Consider the following 24,091-nt stretch of genomic DNA (forward strand, 5'->3'; position numbering starts at 1 on the left):
GTATCAATAAATGACTTAACAGCCAGTGGAAATTCAATACAAAATCCAAATGCCTGTTCCTTTTTTCTTTTTTTCATGTTTGAGAAATCACTTTGTGTTATTTTGATATAAGAGAAATAAATAGGTGTATCTGGAGAATTATACAGAAGCATAAAAAACAATGAATTTTTAAAAAACACTATCAATTCTTTTATATGTGTATATGCATAGATATATATGAAAAAATAAGAGCAGTTATGTCGGTGAACAAGGTAAGAGCGATTAAGCCTCAATTACAAAAAACCTGATATGCAAAGAAAAATACCACCAAAAATACAAACCAAAGAACTTTATTATTATTTTCAGTACTTTGCCATTTATATGTGTATATTGGTAAAAAAGGTATATGCCCATATTTGGTTCTTGTTCATTAATACAGTCTTACTTTTAAATTTATTAATCTCTTTTTCCTTTGTATTTTATTTTAAAAAAACTTTTGCTAAAATAAATAAATGCTTCTAGTTAATAAATGGGTTAGTTTAACAGTTACCTGAAAAGGTTATTATCACTCCTTTTTTCACCACAGCCATATATTTCTGTGCTTTAAGAAGATTGATATGAATTGAGATCTGAGATGTTTCCAGTTTCTTAAATAATTTGTAGTATCAGTGATTAAGCCATTATTCAGTGTTGAATTGTTCTACCTATTTCCCTATAAATACATTAGTTTGAGTTAATAATAACTGTGAAGAACATACTGGTTTTCCTTTTAATAAGTGGCCTAGCATACCAAAACAAGATACAGTACCAAATGCCCTACTTAGCAGTGGTGTTGATAACACAAACTATAAGTTTTCTGAAATATTTTCATAAAAATATATAATCAACTTTTTTTTTTTTTGGTGGTGGGGGAGTTAAGGATGAGAGTTTAATATTTAGCTATAACAAAAAAAACCTATTGGGGTGTCCATTCTTTAGAGAATTTTGGTTTGGTTGGGTTTTTTTTTTTTGTTTGGTTTGATTTGTTTTTATTTTGTTTTGGTTTTCAAGTTTAAGCTTAAATGACAAAAATCAGTTCATTGTAATTTCAGACTTTGGTAGGAGAAATACTGCATCATCTCATTAAAATCACAAGTATAATTCTAAAGTTGAATGGGCTTAACCCTGTAGTATTGCAAAATCAGAACATCTATTGCTAAATAATCTTAGCCCCTCACAAATGAACCCCTCATGGATGGACCCATGCTTGGTATTTAAAGACATGGGAGAATCCTTTATGATTACCTTGATTTTTATAATGTGAAGTTCCTGCTGACCAGTAGCATTTTACCAGCTACATATTTTTTATAATGTCCTATACATAGTAGTATTTTTCACTTAACCCTCTTGAAATGGTCCCTGTTTATGCTTAAGCTGTGCATATTTTCTTTTGTTTTGATTGCTTTACAACATGAGTTATAAGTTGGAAACACAAAATAGGGATCTGTTTCTTAAGATTTTATTTTTCCTGTTTTGACTGCTTGTTTATGTACAAACTGTGAAAAATGGATCTTCATACTGTTTAACATACCTCTAAAATATTTGTGTGTGCATATGTACAAGCCCTTATTTTGCTAATACACAACTTTATGCATTCACAGTGTCCCAGCTTTCTCATATGCATTAAGAATTTTAGTGCAAAAGTATGTATACCTATTTTATGAGGGACTGTCAATGATTGTAAGTAACAGAACTGCTGAAAGTGTGAAATTTTGCTTTATTTATTTCTAAGTAGTTTTGGTTAGTAACTATATGAGCATATGATAAATTCCATTGTATAGCACTTTAACATTTTATTTCTTGACATAAAAGTAGTGTAATTTTGGATATTTTATAATATTTATATATTGCAAAGATGTCAAAAAATATGCTTTGAATAAGTATTGTATGTTATGTTTTGACAATTGGAATTTTACCTTTTCACTACATTTATAAAAAGAAAAGAGTTTTTCTGTCAGGATCTAATACTTTTAAAAGACAATGTGTATATATTTTTTTTAAACAGAGCAGTGCTTTTTTAATATGTTCAAGAATTAATGTTAAGCATGTGTATATTATTTAGAAAACATGATCAATAAATATGACTCTTAATTCTTTTTTGTGTTTATTTTGAACACAGGGCCATAATAAGCTATTAACCTTTGCTCAACTAAATGAACATTTTTAATGCTAATCATAAATATATTGTAGCTATTTGTTGTGAAGGTATTAGTTGCAAGTTCAACCATCATAAAATTGGTGCTTACATTTTTTCACCTGCTTCTAGATTAAAAAAGATCAATGAATATTTTAGCTGTTAGTATATTGCCAAAAACTCAGTAGCTTCAGCGTAACTGTTGTAAGGTATGGAACACAGCTTGCTGGCTATAGTCCTTGCTTTAGAATGGTGCATTATAAAGTGCCAAAGTAAATGTCTCTTATCTTTCAGACATTGGCCCTATTTGTTTATAGACTGATAACTGTTTCTAGTGTGCTCATTGAACTTGCTGGAATTTTTGTTTACTTATGGTCTTCATTTTCCCCAAGAGGAGGAGAGAGGAAAGAATATATTCCTCATGCGGTCAGCATATTTTTGAGTATTTATGTGAGTTCACCATCTTGATTTCAAGTCATGAATTTGTTTTTACATGCATAAGCATGCATATTTACATGCATTATTTATCCAATTGACTTTAAATTCCATTAAGTTCCAATGAGTAGGAGAAAGATTTTGTCTTAGGCATTTTTTATTTATTTTAATTTTCTAGTTATGTTATTTTATTGGTTTATTTATTTTTTTAACTGTTCAGTCTAAGGCTTGTAAAGGTTGATTTGCTCCTGAACTGCTTTGTTCCCAGACATTGCCATCTTCCCCAACTACCACCAAGTCCTCTCCATCTGATCCCATGACCACCTCCAGAGCCAATCAGGTACAGTATCATCCTACCATCTACACCATACTTTTCACGGGTGACAGCTTGCAAACTGGAGAAAAAGATATGGTGGGTTAAGGATTTATTCGTTCATTCACATATATACACCCATAACCATAGTTATCTAACTCTTGTTAGAATTTGGTAAATTAAATTGCAAACGATTTACTTCTTTTAATTTATTTTGTTGGGCTGCTTTAAAACCTCTTATGAAAGCAAAGTATCTTTTAAAATAGTTGGGGTTTATTTTACATTTGGTTTGATTAATAAATTGCAAAGACACAAAACTGGTATGTTTGTAGACAGAGTAACTCTTGGTTTATGTATATTTATGTATATATGCACACACATATGGATCATTTCCTGGACCATTTATAAATTAGAATAAAATTACTACTAATACCATGTTTAAATAGCTGGAATTCAATCCAGGAATGGCAAACAGACTTCGTTATTTACTTTGAAAATTTTGACATGTGTTTGTGGACAACAACATAGGGGCATTATTTAAATATAAATAAAAATTTATTGATGAAGAATGAAGGAAAATTAAGTCTCTCTAAAAACATGCTAAACACATCTAAGTAAGTTTAATTAATATATTATTTTTTAAATGCATAAACTGTTCTTTTAGCAGTATTTTAATTAAACTGTTTTATTTCAATTTAAACTGGAAAAAATATGTCCAGTTCATTATGTCCACAAATTATCATACTGTGTATCTTTGTCTTTCCTATGAAAATGGTTAAAATTACTACATACCGTCATCTTTAGAACTTATTTATGCTTAATTAATACATTATTTATTTTTAATGTACTGTTAAACTTAATGTACTCTGTGTTCAAATAATATAAGTATTCAGTATGTGCTAACGGTGCACACAGTCTGTTTCAGTTAGCTGAATGTTGCTATCAGATCTTGCACAAACATCAAAAACCAGAAAAGTTTTCTTTGCAAGCTAATTTCCCCTGGAAGTTAACATTGTTATTAATTACTAATCCTCTGATATTTTCTGAACTGCTTAGAACTTGCTGGTGGATGAACAAACAATTTAACATGAACGGAAGCATATTAAAGCATTATATCTTTGACCAACACATGGCTTGTCTGTTGAAAGGGATATCTAATACAGAAAGTAATGAAATTTAGAAAGAAATTGTAGAGATAGAAGAACTACCAAGAAAAGTATAAATTGTGATATCCTTCACTTCAATTTGAAAGCCTTCTTCATCAGCCTGCTTCCATTCCAGCAACAGTTACTTGGCTTCATCATCATTAAATGACAAAGATAAAATCTTTGCCGACAGTTAGGGATATTTTATGAACTCTCTGTTCAGCTTTTATTCTCTCTCTCTCTCTCTTAATTTTAGTACTTTGTTTATTTTAATTAGATTTTGAAAATGTTGAGTGCACAGATAGTTTTTTATAGGGATTTTTCTATTTGCTTTCTTTCCCATTTTTTAAAAATTATATCTTGATGATCATTATTTGGAGAAAAAGGAAGAAATACTTTTATTTACAGGAAATATTATTTGAGTATGCTGTTTAATTAGCATAAGAGAAGTACTTACTTTGCATCTGTTCTATGATTTTTAAATTATCAAATTTATAGTGTAGTGTATAAACTTTAAATGACTTTTCAATAGCTAAAAATACTTATGTTTATAGAAAGCTGTTCTATGAGAATATTTATTAGTGATATAGCTGAATACACAAGCTAAGTGAAATGTATGCTTTGTGTCCTGTCTATATCCCACATTACACATTTTAATGCATTTTATTCATAACCTTTGTTCAATTCAGTTTTCATAAAAATAATCAAGACCTTTTTTGAACAGCATCAAAACTGTATATATGAAGAAGAGTAATTAATTCCGTTTGGAACTGCTTTTATTATTAACCATTAAAATTCCCACTAATTTATGATTATTTAATCCCTTCTATTATTTTCAAGTGATTTCTGACCATTCTAGCAGGAAGCACAAAGCAATTAAGGCCTTTCTGTTCATTCTAGTGATAAGTGACGTAGCTGGCAATTGTTCCCAGACTGTAGTAGTGATTAGCATTCAACACCAGTATATCGACAAGTATCTGCACTGCGGCTGTCACAAAAAAATAGGTTCCAACACAATAATCTCAAACCTGTCCATAGTCATGTAAGCACTCAATAAGAGAGTAATAGAGAACAACAAATGTTTGTTTCGATATATGGCTGTTATAAGATGACTGTCAAAAGAAAATAACCATTCAGGTATGTGTTTTCTCACAAAATGTTATATTATGATAACAGGAGAGAACTTAGTTAACTGAATGGATGTCAGGAAATTCAGTGTTAAGGTGTAAGATAAATTCACAGCACACTCTGTTGTGTGGATATAGTAGCATATCAGGCTTAAGATCATTCAATTTTCTGTAATATTTTACACATGAGAAGATGATATTTTGTATAAAAGATATTTAATTAATTAATTAAGCGAGATTTTTAAACTGGGTTGGAGGACTCCCCATAAGTCATTGTAATTAGAGATTGTCACAGAATCACAGAAAATGCCAAATTGGAAGGGATCCACAAGAATCATCGAGTCCAGCTCCTGGCCCTGCACAAGACCACAGTCACACCATGTGCCTGAGGGTATTGTCCAAACAGTTCTTGAACTCTGTCAGGCTTAGTGCTGTGACCACTTGTCTGGGAAGCCTGTTCCAAGGCCCAACCACTCTCTGGGTGAAGAACCTTTTTATAATATCCAACCTAAATCTCCCCTGACACAACTTCAGGCTGATCCCTCGGGTCCTATCAGTGGTCACCACAGAGAAGAGATCAGTGTCTGCCCCTCCTCTTCCTCTCATGAGGAAGCTGTAGACTGGGATGACTTCACCCCTCAGTCTCCTCTACTCAAGGTTGAACAGGACAAGTGACCTCAGCCACTCCTCATATACCTTCCCCTCAAGGCCCTTCACCATCTTCACTGCCCTCCTTTGGACTCTCTCTAACAACCATCTTTCTCATATTGTGGTGCCCAAAACTGCACACAATATTCAAGGTCAGGTCGCACGAGTGCAGAGTAGAGCAGGACAATCCTCTCCCTTGACTGACTGGTGATGCTTTGTCAGGCTCCACAGCATATGGTTGGCCCTCCTGGCTGCTAGGGCACTGTTGACTCAAGTCTGTGTGTTGATGAGTACAGCTATGTGATCCTTCCCACTGTACGAGCATGTCAGTTGTGTTCCCCTGACAGAGCTTGAACAATTTCTAGACACTCTTTTTATTACAAGAGGAAATAGTTCTACCAGCAGAGGTCAGAGGAAGCTAGGCAGGAAATCTGGTTTGTATTAGGTCTTCCTTTTAATGACTCACTCTGCCTCCATTCAGATGAGATCATAACTCCTTTGTATGACAGTTCCAGCTTTTGGTGAATTGTTTTTGGAAAAATCTAGTGTTTATGAACTACTTGTTTTATGATTCTCAAGAAGAGGATAGCCTCTAAAAATGTTTTATCTAGTGGAAGAAAACAGTTTCTTCAGAACTGTCATGTGTTGTGTCATACTGGCAACATTCTGTTGCCATGGATGCAACAGAAACCTCTGCACTGGAAGTGTTTTTCGCTTTAGTTCTTTGTTCCAGGAAGTTATACATCTGTCAGTATTATTCTTGTAAATCTCTTGTAATTTTTTAAGTAGAACTTCCTTAGACCTTTATTTGCTAAAAATCCATACACTGCAAATTTCCCAAGGAAGAAAGAACCAAAGAGGCAATAGAATTAGGTACATTTCCAGTAACTTTGTCTTCTCCCTTCCTATCTGCCTATTGCTGAAAAGAACTCAATCTTTCTATATGTTTAGACTGAGAGTTTCTGTGTTACCCCCTCATGTATTTTGTCAGCTTTGTTTATAGCTTAGCACTGACAGACATATAGCTTCAGTGGTGAAACTGTTCCGCTGATGCCCATGGACCTAGCAGAATATAGATTTACTTTTATTTACCAGAAGGAGGAAATCAAGTTGACTTTCCCACAGTACGCTTCAAGAGGGAATTTTATCTCAAAAGCAATGAATAATGCAATAAACATCATATAAAGCATGCTTGCTTTTCCTATATAGTACCTTGTAAAGGTACAGGTTTAATACTTATTTTAACAATTAAGTGCCATTAGATAGACAAGTGTTTCTATAGTTAAACCCTTTACATATTTTTATTTGTTTACAAGATTATTTTTTCTTTTTATCTGCCTGCTTTACTGGTGTTGCTGTAATTTTAGAGGGAGAAATACAAGTGACATAAAGCTAAGCTTTGTATTTCTCCTTTGTCTCTTTGATAAACACCTGTAAATGCAGTTGTGAACTCTTGCATGTTTCGTTCTCCAATCCTCCTTTTTGTATGAGATTGATACCACTACCGAGCTTTGCTACTGGTTTAAGAGAATAAAAGGCCAAAACACACATTCCCATTTATGAGTGAGTCACGAGAAAGATGGCTAGGAGTCCTTTCCCCTTGCCTTACAATTTAGATAGGCTTAAGCTTAGTAATATAACAGGATTTATCATAGCAAACTTTGTGTCTATTACTTACTATGTAAACCTTTTATTTTCATTTTTTTTTAGTGCACTATTTTTTCCTCATGACATTTGTATTTTTTACAGTTATACCTTCTATTTTGCTGCTTTGTTGTCGCACCTGAAACTCTTATTCTATCATTTAGTACAGCATAATATAAATTTTGTGGTGTGCAGATAGGTGTGGATTTTGTTCATTCAGTCCTCAAGGTTTATATTTTTTAAAGCATAACTATCTCATCTGGTTGCTACAATATCTGTAATACATAATACTTTTCAACCTTTTCACATGGTGGAACTGAGCCAGTTTTCTTGGTACTGCCTGTACCCAGCAGGTACAGCACAAACATATGGCTATTACAATCCTAATATTAGGAATTTGTGCTTTTGACTTACATTATCTTTTTATTTTATGCAAAATCTATAGGTTGCAATGTAATATAATATTACACATAAAACTAGAGATTGGGACATTAATTATGTTTCTAAATTTTAATAATTTATGTACCTGATTTCCCTCTCTGACTTTAAAGAACCATCCTACCCCTGTTTGTAAAATTAATTGCAGAAGTATAGTCTTTTCATTCCTCAGAGAAAGGTAGAATCTGAAAACAGAGTTTGTCTGTAAAGCATACTGACAGCTTTTAAAGGGTTGATGAACTCATATTTGATATATGATTTGTTGTGGGTGGTGGAATTAAAAATAAGAAAGCTTCGTTTCAGTCTTTTGTTATCCTTAGGACATGGATTTTTAAAATATGTATAATATGCAGCTTCAAATTATAATTTTTTATCAGTACTTTAATCTAAATGTACAAATAGCGAGTTTTAATGATGATCCTAAGATACCCTACAGCCATCATAGGCCAATGAGATATTATCTCTATTTGTCTTTTACAGTTTGATGTGAGGCTTATTTAAGATATTGTGTCTCAGATATTTTATCTGTAATCATCTATTTTTTATTCCCTAATTTTAATGTCAATTTTTATAGTGCTGTTGAGCAGATCTGTTTTGGTTTAAGATCTGTCACAGATTGACTGATGCTGGATGCATCACTTGATCTTTCCAAATCTCAGTACCATGTACTTCAAATTAAAGTCAATATAAAGTTATTTAACATTCTGATAAAAGGTGCTACAGAATTGAAAGTCTGTTATTACTTTAATTTAATTGTTAAGAATATTTACCATAGTAATTCTCTGAGATGACAGTTTGGCCTTTTGTCATCCTATCTGATTGGTCTCTGATAAGTGTGACCATTTTATTTACGTTAGAAGACGCTGTCCAAGTTCCACAGGCAAAACTAATATGTTGTTTGAAAGACACTTCATCTAATAGATGATGTTTTATATGGACCCATCACTAAAGTATTTAGTACACTAGATTGTAAAATTTTAAATATATGAAGACCACACATGTATTAAATTATTAGTGTATTAAACAAATACATTCTTCTAATTATAGAATCCAACTAATTTTTTATTCACAAGTAGATGCATGAGAAGGAAGTCAGGTTTGATGAAGCAGTGGTGTTCAGAAGCATATGGTAACTAAGAACCTTTTCATGATGTTTAGGGGAATAGAGCTGAAGAAATAGGTCCTGTATTTTGCTGACTTTTTCTGTAAGGTCCCCAAACTTAGGATATGCTTTTGTCACATACAGAAAAATTCTTCCCATAATTTCTCAACATAGCATATCTTTTAGGTTAAGTCTCAGCAATGACTTTCACCTTCAATTTTCATAATTATTCAGTTTTGCATTCAGAGTTCTGTTTAGGTGTTGCTATTGCTTTCATAGACTTACCCAGTAATAATTTTGACTCCCCATTGAACCTGTACACAAGGTTGAATGAAAGTACCTATTACTTTTAGGAAAACAATTCTTTTTCTAGAAGAGTGAGAAAACGCTTACATTTCACATTTGTAGATAATTTTATCAATGTTATATCTCTATAAAGTGACCTTTTCTTAATATTAATAAGACAGATTTTCTTTCTTGATCACAAGTTAACTATGGCATACTAGAAATAGCACATAATAAATAAAGTTTGAGATAATATATCTAGAAATGGCTAGGGAGAATTATTCCTCTATTCATGTGAGAGGACTCCAGTAGAGGTTCCAATGCTTCAGAGGTAACCTTTCCTGCTTCTTTTCAGCTGAAATGCTTAATTTCATGGCAGACTCTTAGGCAAAATTAACCTATACTCCACAGACTAACTGTAGACTTTTTTCCTGGTTTTTGTGTTAATACATTACTTTTAATATATTTCTTTTGCTCTTTGACCACTTTTTCCCATTATTGTGGAGTATCCGAGCTCAGCGCTCGTTTGCATTGTCTCCTTAAACTATATATATTTTTTAGATACTATAAAGACGTCTAAATAACAATTTAAAAAATCTTAGTTGAAAATCAGTTTGGGATTTTTTGCACTTCTTATTGTCTGTTTCAATTTTTCCCCTTTAGGCAACTATGTAGGTAATTATTTGTGTTCATATTTCTTGTTTCCTTTCATCTCCTCTCCCACTGCAAAACAATTTTAGGGGTCACTGTACACTGTTCCTTTCCTACAGGTAGGAGAAATGTCAGGAACATTCATGAAACACGGGGGAAAATGTAGATTCTCACTACTAAGTCTCTGAATACTGCTATCATTCATAGGATGTCATGAATTATCTGCCAGTGGCAGTCCTGTAAGTGGAAACGGGATTCCATGTTCATATATCTTGTTTGGATTTTATGTTTGATAATGATCAGAAGCAGTTTCATCCCCCTTTCAAAAAGTTACACATTATTCTCTTTGCCAAAATATGGTAAAGGTTTTCAAATGTACTTTGCAAAAGTGTGTTTAATTTTTTAATTTTCTTTGTTCCAACTGTTTTAAACATTCTTCCTTAATCAATACAAAATGAAAATAAATAGTATATTATAAAGTTTCAGATGTATCTGTATTCAAGGTCCATCCATATAAGCTAGACTGAAAGCTAGCAGCGTGTAACTCTATTGTCTAAGCAAGGTTAGCTTTGACTTTGAGTTCTTAATACTCAGATTTGATGATACACTGTTTCATCAAATATTGACTGAAAAAACCAACCATATTCTGAGGTATACAAGCAAAGAGTCACTTAGCCCTCTTTGCTCTTTGAACAATCCAGAGAAAACAGAAGGTCAAAGTAATTTCCAGAATGCAAATTTGGATGGTTTTATTGATGTTTCTCTACTGTGTAATGTATCAGTCACATGAGACTAGACTCCCAAATTTTCAACTATTTGGAATTTAATTTAGTGACTCTTAAAGAAGTTCAGAATTTATATGATCAAGGGTTGTGTGAGAATGTGGAAAGAAACACTGGGCTTACAGAGCTTACTGTCACACCAGGGCAGATCTTGTACAGCTAGAAAAGGCAGTACCATGTTTTTATGACGTGTTAGATGTAAGTTGAGTGAGGCATGATTAGGCCTGGTCCTAGAATACCCTGCTTGGCACCTGTGTTAGTTAATCTATATTCAAATATTGCTTATACCTAGTGCTTGTTTATAGATAGTTTTCCTTAATGAAATTCGTCTCCACAGATTCCCATTGTATGAGAAATATAGTCCAGAGTATAGATGTGTGGAAATAATATGGTTTTAAAATACGTGGTTTAATAATAAATATATACAGTTTTCCCTACTGAGCTACATATTGTTTGATCTAAATTCAGGATCTTCACATTTAACAAGATAAAATTGTACATTCAACTATCTCTTATAAAGAGGTTTTATAAGCTAGTTTGACTTTCATAACTGGCCTATGTTAGCACCTATCAATCTTTTTACTTCTGCTAACTCAAATAATTGGTAATTTCTGTCTTGCCTCCACTTATTCCAGTATTTTTTCTCTGTTTCAGCGGTAGTTACTGCTTCCTTGTGGCTATCTTGGTTAAAAATGTATAACTACAAGTTTACAAGAGTTAACTAAAAAGTACATAGACTTATAAATTAAAGATATACATATAAATTAACTGGGGTGGATGTTAAGTACTAAGCCAGCCAACTACAGCTTACAATATATTTCCTAAGGCCAGTAGCTTGATATCATCTAGTTCTGTTCTCTAATCCTTGTCAGAGGCATAATGTCAGGCTCTGAGAGGAAGGGTTTGAACTGAATTGTCAGAAGACTCTACTAGCATTAGAGAGTTATGGAGTCCTGTAGTAGGGCTTTTTTAAGTTTGAAGACATCACAGAATCATTTAGGTTGGAAAAGATCTCTGAGATCATAAAGTCCAACCTTTGTCCAGACAGCAACTTGTCAACTAGACCATGGAACTAAGTGCCACATCCAGTCATTTTTTGAACACCTTCAGGAATGGTGACTCCACCACCTCCCTGGGCAGTCCATTCCAATGTTTAATCACCCTTTCTGTGAAGAAATTCCTCCTGATGTCCAACCTGAATTTCTCCTGGTGCAGCTTGAGGCGATGTACTCTTGTCCTGTCGCTACATGCCTGGGAGAAGAGGCCAACCCCCTCCTCGCTATAGCCTCTGTTCAGGTAGTTATAAAGAGCAATAAGAGCACCCCTGAGCCTCTTTTTCTCCAGGCTAAACAACCCCAGCTCCCTGAGCCGCTCCTCATAGGACTTTAGACCGTTCACCAGCTTCATTCCCTTTCTCTGGACACACTCCAGCACTTCAATGCCTTTCTTGAAATGAGAAGTCCAGAACTGGATAGAGTACCTAAGGTGTGGCCACTCATACATCCACCCATTATTGAAACCACACTAGTGAAACTACGTCTTTTTTTTTAATGAAAATTTCTAATAATAGCTATTTTTCATGACCTAGAGAGATATGGTTATGTAAATATTTTATGTTTAGTTGTCCTTCCTTTCTCATTTGAAAACAATTTTCAAATGACATTTATGAGCTAACCTCCCTAGAATTTCACTGAGTAGTTCTAGTTAAACAAAGTTCTAGTTTAATAGTGAAGCAATACTTAATACAGAAAGGATTAAGTTTCTGCTGCTGGCTGTCTTGCAAAGCTGGAGATGCAAAGTAGCCATTGCCCTTGGCTCTGTTAATCTAGATAGTTCATCTAGACCAGGTTCATTTTGCAGAAGCCAAATTTCCTTCTCTGTCATCTTTAGTTTTTGATGTTTGCCATGTTCATACAGTTATAAATGTAATAAGTAATTTATCATTCCAACGTATTTACTTATGTGTATTGGCTGATGGTATTGTAAGTTTTTCTTTTCATTTTACCTTATGGTTTTGTGATCTATGAGAAAAGTGCATGTGCTAAACTGATGCCAGGTTAGGTCAAGATACACCATTACAAATGCCCCCTTCAGTGTTTTCTTACCTCTATATCTGCAAATAAATATAGAGAGGATATAAAAGATACCTCTCAGATAAAAGATACATTATTTAAATTACTCAATATTGTTAATGGCATAAATTTGGTTTTCAGGAAAGGCTGAGGAATCTCTTGAAATAATTTGTAAGAGAGTGGGTTTTTTATTCCATGATCTTGAAACAAGGAGAGTTTTCATTTAGTTCTGTGCATCACACTTATGTCTGACATGATTCCAGCTGTGAAATTCTAAGACATGATGGGCATGGGAAGAAGCAGGGGTTCCATTCATTGTGTCTGTACAGAATACAAACATATGTATATCTTCCATATGGACTCATTTGGGTTTATTTTTCCTCATTGTTTTTAGAATCAGTTGAATTGAAAACAAATGATTTAAAGAGGCACTGCTGAATAAGTAGCTCTTGTACTCTCTACCTAAGATGAAGCTGTTGGCTAGATACTCAGTACAATAGGAGGGTCTCTAAAAAGAAAATCAAGTGTTATGAGTCTCATACAGAAGTATATATGCAAAATACAGAAGTGTGTGTGTGTGTATGTATACATAAAAGTATATATAGTAGTGATATATATTCAGATGCTTTCAGATTTACATAATTGATTTACATTTCTCTAAGTTTTTGCATCAAATCATATGTCTGTGGGAATGGTGAGAAGAACTTTTATTGTTTTGTCTTGGGGGTTTTTTGGGAGTTTGTTTGGGTTTTTTTAATTGTTTTGCCTAGCTAGATGATGTATTTAAATTTTCCTCCTTTTAAAGGCTGTTTGGCTTATCATCTTATCATGTGTTTTTATCTAAAGGAAAAGTGGTTTTTTCAGTAAAGAGCTCATGAGAAAAATTATATTTATATTGCTCTTAGGAAAACATTTCATTATTGCCACTTTTTTTTTTTTAAGAATGAAAAACACCATGAAGCAATACAGAACTCTGTAGGTGAGAACATGAATAAATATGCTCTTAGTTTCATGGACCTGAGTCATTAATGGGGTTACCACAAGGATTTTAATTCATATGTGTTTCCTCTTACTTTTTTTTTTACCAAGAAGCATAGGGAATAGAATAATTGCCCCAGGACTTTAATTACAGTTAATGTAGGAGCGAATGTTAGGATTTAGTAGTATTATTTTATTTTATGATCATGAAGACTCAAAGGTGTTCATTTAGACAGAGCACATTCAGCTAGTTGCACTTTCTTTTACTCCCTTCTTTTGATATCTACCATTTTTTCAGTCCCAAAGATTCTCACTTAAAACTTCAATTTTGAAATGATCAGAATATGATAGTTGTGATAGTAAAATTCGGGACAAATTTTGAGCATATAGATATGAAATATGGAACTTGACAGTGTATTTTAAGTAAGGTACTAACGACTGTCATATTTTCTGCGCACTTTACCCTCTTCCTTTGGGAATCACAAACCTGTTGATATGAGTAACCATAAAGTTCTTCCTGCTGATCATCAATCTCTATCTTTTGACCTCCCACAAAAAGATCTCAAAGAACTTTGAGCAATAAAGAAATTCCTCTTTTTAATGGTCATTATAAATCCTTATTTTCCATGCCATAGAATTGAAATGGTTCTGCTGACTCATCTTAATTCCACAGCTTTAAAAAGAGAGACCTCCTTCAGATAATATATAGTTGATAACTTAAATTTTGTTCTGAATTAGCAAATGAATGTTGAATGATAATGTTACATATTTTGTAGAAATCAACCATGATGAAAGTAATCTAAAAAACAAAGTAAAAGTGCTAACCTTCTTTTCAGTCCTACAGATAGATAGGTTAATTTTAAAATGTGGTTTTCAGAGATTGATTTTGAGTATTCTTATCAGGAATGCTGAAATATGTTTTTGATTTTAAATTTGGATTTAAATCCTAAATTAATTTGGATGAAGTTTAGTATGCTGTTAAAATAATGTTGTAATCTGGCCGGCAATGTCAATGCATAAAAATCTCAATGTATTTCTAATATCCTGGTTTTAATTTTTCCATGCTTTCAGGACTTAGTCAGCTTTGATGAAAAGCATCATTGACAGAGATTCTAGCCACATTTATTGAAGTTTATACTGAACTTTGAGCACTGTTAATAGCTGTGATGTCATGTTAACATTGTATCTTCATCTTGAAAAATTCTACTCCAGTGGAAGGAATATTTAAGAACACTGCTAACTTTCTCTTGGACTTGCCTGTCGATGGCCACTAACAAAAAAAAAAAAAACCAAAAAAAAAAAGAAAAAAATTGGAAGCATCAGTCTCTTGGAAGTCAATGGAAAATTGATTCCTAAGTGCCTGCTTATAGGCCATTCAAGATTTATTAACATCTTAGTAGATTTCCTGTATGTTTCAGCTATAGGATTTCTTCCAGCAATTGCTTCTCATCAAGTATAAATTTTCTAGTTAAACTATAGCATATCATTCAGAGCAAGTTTATGGCTAATCTGCTACTGGTGAACACATGTAAAGCTCATGGATGTGGCCTTTTAAGGATTCTCTTGGGTGCAGAAATGTCCTAGTCGTTTATGTACTTACCTTCTGAAGATTTGTCAGGAAAACAATCAGTGTGATGCTTCTTTGGAAAATGAGCTAATAGCTATGAGGAACCAATGCAACATCTACAGATTTTTTGACTGGGAAAACATAAAAAAAGGAATGCATGACCTTTGCCCCTGTTTCTGTCGGGAAGATCAATTCACTTTAGAAACTGGAGTGGGTTTTAAAGTGTTTATAAGTTAGATCCTGTCTAATGTAAAACAGTGGGTGTTTTCTTGATAGCATCAGTGAGGCATATTTGTTTTTAAAATAATGTACATTATCTACATTTTTTGCAGATTATTTTGTGTTGAGAAGTGTCTTTTCAGCAATTCCAGTAATGAAATTACATTACATTCTTTCAATCAGAAGTATCCCAAATTGCTATACTCCATAGTACTGTAAATATTCTTGTATTTGTGAAATCCATCCTTGACTCTGGAAGGCTGGCAGATGTTCATAGAACACCATGCAACAAATTAGACAAGGAAAAGAAAAATGGAAGATTTTAGGTAGGGGAAGGGGAAACTATTGTAAATTTAACAAAAGAATAGGGTTAACATTTGTAAACAATAACACATTCTACTGCCATTGAAAGTGTCAGACTTAATTGGGCAGAGCTGTTAGTATGCCTGCTTTCTGTCTTTTTAAAAGATGTTACATCTGAACAATGGCACAGTCAATATATATGTGTAATTTTCTATGTATACTGCTTAACTTTTCAACTGAGTGAAAATCTATTAATTTTTTCTCTCGTATAATTCAGTATGTAACCAGCTCATATTTTCTTTTTTTAATTATAAAAAAGTGAAAACTATAAATGAAGCTACTAAAAATGCATCACACTTCTCCACAAATGTAATTTGAAACTCATGAAATATTAATACATTAAATATGAAATGTTGTTTTTATGCTACAGAGAAAAAAATTTAAAAAGTTAAGTTTCTTCTCTATGTTATTAAACCTATGTATCATAGAGAATTCATGGAGGAGTTGGTTTTCTCAATTCTCAGTGTTTTGAATCATGTTTTCATGAGGGATTCTTATGGAACTACTCAGATTTTTATGTGTGCATATGTGTGCGTAAAATTTTAATAATACTTTCTTAGGGACTAGATAATACCATAGAATCAACCACCTGTATAATTAACATTGTTTTAGCAATTCTCTCTCCGTACACAACTTGCATGTGCACACATTTATTAAAAAACTGATTTTGAGAGTGGAAGTCTTTCTATTTATGAGTTAGAGCCTACACACACATTCTGTGTGGCAACTAAAGCAGACACTAGATAATTTTTTCCTGTTTCTTTAGACATGATTTACTAATTCCCTGCTGTGAGAAACTTGCATTCCAAATTATATCTTTAATTAAACCATGAAAGAAAAATCATAATCTTCATACTTTTAAGTGGGCAGAAGTGTAATTAGGTAGTTACTAAAAGAAGTGGGAGGTACTTTTTTTAGTACCTCAAAGAGTCAAGGTTTAATATCAAACACTAATTGAAAAGTGGTCTAGATTTAAATTAAAGCAGCATTTTGTGCAAAACTTCCTTACACAGTCTTACCTAGAGTAAGTATTTCTCCAGCCTGGTTTCGAGTTTCTAAGCCTTGTGATTTCAGATGCAAATTTTTCCTGAGTATTTAAGTTGAAGTCAGGTTTCTGTTGCATGATGGTTTTTGTGACTAAAATGCAATGATAAATGCAACTTCTGCTGAGAGGAGGTCTAAGAACTGGAGCAAAATAAACACTTGTGATAAACAGTAGAGTGGGAATCAGCCCAAAGTCCTCCTGCAGTGTATGAGCAGATACAAACAAGTATCTTAGAGTATCTATTTGCTCTATCAGTTAATTATATTTGTAATAGTCTTGTATGATTTTAACTTGAGATAGAACTCATAGTTGCAATATTATTTTTTCAATGGATTAAATTAACTTTGAATTGTCTTGAAAGAAACAGTAGTTATGAGGGCAGAAATAACACAAAGAAGTAACATAGTGAAATTGTTGCATAATCCATTGCATAATCCATAATCCATTGCACTTGTTCACATAGTATTTCTGTACTAGATATCCTTCTGCAGAAAGAGAGAAATTGAACTGGAATGACATTTACAGAATTTAAACATAATCAGGGAAGATGACAAATGATTTATGGTCTAGATTTATTTACATTATGATCTAGCTAAATTTATGAAGTACTACTTCTCTTTTTATGGATATTTGCCTATTTTTGTAAATAAGTATCAAACAGACTGTTAGAAAGATGTGTCTAAAAGAAGTCTCTATTCCTTCTAAATATTTTTTTCTAAAACCAAAATATATGATCTTGAACCAAGCTATCAGGAATTTGTATAGTGAACAGCACCTCTGAAAAATTAAATTCATATTTCACTATGCATATAAATGGAATCCAATCCAGTGATATTGAAATTACTGAGAGAAATTCCACTAACTTCCTTGGGGGTATGCATGTGCAATAAGTAGAGATTTGCTGTGTAAGCCTACTGTCGGAATCTGAGCCCTAGTCTGACATGAACATCTGTCCCGAGCAGCCTGGTATGTCTGCCAGGACAGATGTATACACACAGGATGACTCATGACCTTTTGGTAGCTTTTGCTGCCTTGACCTTGAGGTTGTCAGTGGGTATATAGCCAGGGACTTCCCAAGCGTTGCCTGTAATGTACTCAGTCGGCTTTCTGCTTGATTCCGGTAAACTTCTGTCACATAACTGTTCCCGATTTTTCTCCCAGATTTTCATCATATGACCACTTCAATTTAGGATGGATGGCATGGGACTACCCACAAGCCTAGTGTAGCAGTGTGTTTAGCCGGCCACACAGAGAAGTAGCAGGTGATTCTTACTGTTCATTGGCTTCTCTCTGCAGGAACTGATGCATTCAGAACACCCGCTCAAGTGTGTAGTCATATGAGCAGTTAAAATAGCATGAAATTTTCATAGGTATAGAATTCAGAGTCCAGATGGACTTTTAAAGAGTTTAAAGCAATTGATAAACAATGAAGACAGGAAAAAAAAAAACCGATGAAATGAAATATAGCAAATTAAATATAGTTTTAAGGGAATGCAGTTCTTTGCTTTAGGGAGACTAAATTGTAGGATTGTGTCAGATTACGATGAATCTGTTAGATTAGATGGAACCTTTTCTGTAAAATATTTCTCTGCTAAGAGAAGATAAAATGACATTAGATAAGTTAAGATTTAATAGAAGGAAAAAAGAACAACTGTTACAGAAGATTCACGAAATGAGTTGTAATTACACTGGTGAAAATAAAAGAGGAAAAAGGGAACCTGAATAACGGACAAAAAAGGTCCTTGGTTCATTAATCTCTGTACGATGTCTTAGAAACAATTCTGTGAGGTGAAATAAATATAGGATGACGCAATTAAATGTTTCTACTGTCAAACTGATGGGTTTGGTTTTTCCAAATTTTGATACTATTTTGTATAATCAGTGAGACTTTTTCTCTTCTGGTTTAAGTTGGTGCAGGCATGTGTCATACCACCATGTGGAACTCGAAAGTTAAAGCCATATTTTCTGAACTGAACATACAGTTAACTGGCAGAACAGCCACATCTAGTACTAATTCTTGCTATCTAGCTAGTCAACATGTATTTCATCCTCCCACTACTATTTACCAGCATAAATACTTTACATTAGCTGGGTGTCACATAAAGTGCTAGTTTGTGATTGCCATCCCCCAACTCCAAAGACTGTGAGAACTGATAATATAACCATAGCATATGTCATCAGAGAGAAGGAGGGCAAGGAAATAACGCAGTAGAAAAGTGAAAGGATTGGGAACTTTGCCATGGGGAGTTGGAGGTATTTACATGAGAGGAGTGGGAATGAGCATTGGAAAGACAGGACATGAGGTATTAGTACAGGTGGTAGTGCAGATTTGGTCATAGTTCTGCTTCCTATGGAAATATTTTGCGTGTGTTCACATGCATTCCTAACTGCTCAGTGAAGATTATCCTTGTGCAGCATAAGGGAGGGGATGAAAAGTGGCATAGCATAATCACCAAACATCTGGCATTCCACAGTAGATGCTATTCAGCTCACAGGACTGAGCTGAGACTTTCAGTCTGGTAAATCAGAGGACTTTTAGGCAATTCTGATGTGATAGATGAATGCAGCATGGGCTTATACAAGTGGGTTGTCAATAAATGGAAAAGGATTAGGAAATTAGCTGATACAGAGTTTAGGGATCTCAGATTTTTCAGCATGCAGGACTAAATATGAGCCACCAATGTTAAGTTAAAGTGGTTTGAATTGTGTCTCTGGACACTGGCTGAGATCACTCAAGTACCAAGCATCTTTGTCTGAAGTGCAGAGTTTCATCGAATCTCTGATTTTGTTGGGAACTAAGGACAACAAACTACTCTCCAGTTTGAGCCCTTCTTACGTCCCCAGTTACTTGGACTGTTTCACCTTTATTGAGACTTTTAAAGATATACGCAGTGAAATTACTTAGTTTCTTTTATAATTGTTATAATTTGATTCCTTTTCAGGAAAAAAGTATTATACTTGCTGAGCCTGATTTTGAACTTGCTTATGCTAATGCAAATAGGATGATAGTGATGCCTGTGGAAGAAATTGATTTGCTTTGTGAGTAAGCAAATGTCATAATTGCAGTCCTTAATTTTTATAAAATCTATTTGACATGAAATAAAGCTTGAGTTCTTTCCATTTTTTATTTTCTATAACATTTGAAAAAATAAATTGCATATGTATTTTAAGCTTGCTTTCATAATTGCTTTAGATACTCACTCTCATTTTTGCAGCACAAATTTCAATATAGCCAGGAGCATACACACAAACCTGGAAACCTAATCTTCCTGCATAGTCAAAGATACCTTGGTTGGATAGCTCAGAGCACTTATTCTGGGTAGCAGTTAAATTTCTCACTTCTGCATCCAAATCAATTTCTGAACTTGTTATCTGTAAAAGCAAAACAAGTGCACTGTCTGATTTCCCTGATGGTCAGGGAGTTAAGTACTTTAAATAAAATTGTGGTGGTGAAGGTAACAAAACCAAATAGATAATATTTGTTTTTCAATTTCTGAATTTTATTGTATAATTTTTTACCTTTTAACTCAGTGGCCATATGGATTTTAGGCTTCAACAGAAAAAAAAAATTATATTTGCATTGTTTCATTTGTACTGGTACCTAGAGTGTTATGGTCTAACATGTTAGAAACTGTATTATTATACGACACAACCAGTATTTGCCATAAAGGGTTGATATTCCAATATATAAACTAGTATAAAATAGATAGTGCATAGTCTCTAATTTTTTAATACATATATATTTTAAAAAGATGTCCTATATGTTAATAGGTGAAATATTCACCTTGGTAGGGTTTGTATTTGAAAAGATATCATTGGTATATTTCTAAACTAATACAAGAGAGTTAAGAGAGTTGTCAATGAAAGAAACAATTGTCTGTTTCTAAAAGAGATATTTAGAAAAGAGTATTTTTATTTATCCCAGATGGAGACAAACATATATTAGTCCAGCAAACCCAAGTTGTTGTTTTTTTTTCCAAAATACATCATAGTTTGTATGTAGTTTGTAATGCTAAGCACAGAAACATATCTGGACAGGAATGGAGTGGGTGAGTAAGGAGGAAGAGATCATTCTTTATCTTTTCCCAGATTAGTCAGATAATTTGTCGAATAACTAGGGCAGTTAGTGGTGAAACTAAGGAACTTCTGTGGTGTCAAGTGAGAAAAGTACTAGTTTCTTATTGAGAAAATCTTTCTAGTTGCATAGAGAACATTTTCTTCTTAATTTTGTAGCTGAATTAAATCATTGCTTTATTTTACTATACCAATCCTTTAGAATAATCCTAGCCATATTACAGTAACCTGGATTTTCATGTCTTGCATGTGTAACTATGATTTTACAGGTGCAACAATGCTACCCTGACATTAAATATTCACATTATTTAGTGAATGTGAACTAGTCATTCACATTATTTAGTAGTCATGTGAATAGTTATGAGTATATTTTTGTACCTTCTTGTGTTCTTAGGTTCTTCTTTTAAATTTGCATAAACACTTATGCCTGACCTGATCAGTAGTATGTGCATTGGTTATGAAATAAAAGAGGACCTGGCAAATCACAGTTGTCAAAATCTCCCACAGAAGCTGTTAGTATGTCTTAAGTCTGTGGAGCCAAGTAAATGTTTTCCGTAGTATGCAGCAAAAAACTGTAATAATGAAAGCTGTGCACTGCTGCATTTTTAGAGTGTTAATTAAAACAAACAAAAAACCAAACCAAACAAAACCAAAGGAAAACAAACACAAACAAACAGACAAATCACCTTAAATCGATATATTTATCAAAAATCTGGACAATTCTTCTGTTTAGCAATTAGTTAATACATTTTATATCTAGAAACAAAATAGAAAATGAAATCTAAGAGTTTTCTTTCTTTTGTGATAAGAAAACTAAAAAAAAGGTACCATTCAAATTACCAAATATCTTGAACTACATTTTAAAGTGACTTAAAACAGAGTGTGCCTAGAAATATATATAAAAAACATTTCAGTGTATATATATATATGTATATAAAATGCTTATATAAATATATACACATGGAGATGTTTAGTTTTATAGGATTATTTGATATATGGGTGGACTATGTATATTTTCAATACCATACTTTCACATTACCTTTAGAAAAAGTCTGCACCTGATAATTTTTTATTTATTCCATAGAACATGTTCTATTTTGATGTCAATGACATTCTGAAGAAATAAAAATTACATATATCATTTAATATTGAATTTTTATCTTGGGTGTCATTCTTCACTGATAACATCATAAGGACTTCACTCATAACTCAGTAGGTAATACATTGATTGACACATGATACTGTGTCAGTTTGAAACTTGTTTTAACAGGAGGAAAGGTAGGATTTATAGGTAAATACCCTTCATTTAAAGATGTTTTGATAAATTTTTTAGATGTACAAATGCCATGTTTTATTCCTTCAAAATCTCAGCACTTAGATACTCTCTCCTGTTGAATTTAACTTCCATAGGTTGAATAATAATACTCTGTAGAAGATAATGCATTTCTGTACACTGATGGGTGGCAGGTAGAACAATCAAGATCATGTGCTGTTCAAGATCAACTATTTTGTCTGTTTATGGCTTAGCCAAGTGTTGTTTTGGTTGTGGGTTTTTTGTTTTATTTGGTTTCTTTTGTTTATTTTCTTTTTTTTATTTTTTTAATTATTGTTACTATAGATGTTTTAAAGGAAGGTAAAGAATTTCAGACAAAATTTGCCAAAGAAGTTGGTTTGCTATGTTATCCTGGAAAGTGAGGAATCAGATGACAACACTCGCTTTGATACAATCTAAGATAATCTTTCCATACAAGTATAATAGCTGCATTTGCTTAATCTCTTGATCTGAAATGTACTATGCTAAAAGCAGTATTTTGTGTGGGAGAATGATAAATATGATTTTTCTGTTATTTTATCTTTAATTCTTTGTATTTTACATTTGAAACATGCAGAACATTAAAAAAGCATGATGAGCTGTATTTCTTCTTAATTTTTTTAACCTTTTTTTAAAAAACGTGGTAACTAACTTGCTTCATTCTTTTCCTTCCTTTTATAGGGTAGCAAAAATATTATAGTGTTTATGCGCAAAGCAGAAGTATTATTTATATATATTTTTTTCAATTACAGGTAAAGATTATAGTTCCCAACAGCACAGCAGGTCTGATAATAGGGAAGGGAGGTGCTACAGTGAAGGCTATAATGGAGCAGTCAGGGGCTTGGGTGCAGCTTTCCCAGAAACCTGATGGGATCAACTTGCAAGAGAGGGTTGTCACTGTGAGTGGAGAACCTGAACAAAACCGAAAAGCTGTTGAACTTATCATCCAGAAGATACAAGAGGATCCACAGAGTGGCAGCTGTCTCAATATCAGTTATGCCAATGTCACAGGTCCAGTGGCCAATTCCAATCCAACCGGATCTCCTTATGCAAACACTGCTGAAGTGTTACCAACTGCTGCAGCTGCTGCAGGGCTATTAGGACATGCTAACCTTGCTGGAGTGGCAGCCTTTCCAGCAGTTTTATCTGGCTTTACAGGCAATGACCTGGTGGCCATCACCTCTGCACTTAATACATTAGCCAGCTATGGATATAATCTCAATACATTAGGTTTAGGCCTAAGTCAGGCAGCAGCTACAGGGGCTTTGGCTGCAGCAGCTGCCAGTGCCAACCCAGCAGCAGCAGCAGCCAATTTGTTGGCCACCTATGCGAGTGAAGCCTCAGCCAGTGGCAGCACTGCTGGTGGTACGGCGGGGACATTTGCATTAGGTAGCCTGGCTGCTGCTACTGCTGCAACCAATGGATATTTTGGAGCTGCTTCTCCCCTAGCTGCCAGTGCCATCCTAGGAACAGAAAAATCCACAGATGGATCAAAAGATGTAGTTGAAATAGCAGTGCCAGAAAACTTAGTTGGTGCAATACTTGGAAAAGGAGGGAAAACATTAGTTGAATACCAGGAGTTGACTGGTGCAAGGATACAGATCTCTAAAAAGGGAGAATTCGTACCTGGCACAAGAAATCGCAAGGTAACCATTACTGGAACACCAGCTGCAACCCAGGCCGCACAGTATTTAATTACACAACGGATCACATATGAGCAAGGAGTTCGGGCTGCCAAT

The 24,091-nt window shown here is 33.6% G+C and overlaps 1 protein-coding gene across 4 annotated transcripts in view; it reads left to right on the forward strand.

Moving 5' to 3' along the window:
• The window catches only part of NOVA1 (NOVA alternative splicing regulator 1), a 145,317-nt gene that overhangs the window by 118,310 nt on the left and 2,916 nt on the right, over window positions 1–24,091 (forward strand). For 3 of the 4 annotated variants that reach the window (XM_027638188.1, XM_027638190.1, XM_027638191.1), the window contains 2 exons: window positions 2,856–2,927; window positions 23,105–24,091. The exon at window positions 23,105–24,091 is cut by the window's right edge and continues 2,916 nt beyond it. In XM_027638188.1, coding sequence (XP_027493989.1) covers window positions 2,856–2,927; window positions 23,105–24,091 — 1,059 coding nt within the window. The remainder of the gene's footprint in view (window positions 1–2,855; window positions 2,928–23,104) is intronic. The other variant, XM_027638189.1, reaches the window with a different exon arrangement.

This window comes from Corapipo altera, unplaced genomic scaffold, assembly GCF_003945725.1.
Source record: "Corapipo altera isolate COAL_440 unplaced genomic scaffold, ASM394572v1 23, whole genome shotgun sequence".
Classification (NCBI taxonomy): domain Eukaryota; kingdom Metazoa; phylum Chordata; class Aves; order Passeriformes; family Pipridae; genus Corapipo; species Corapipo altera.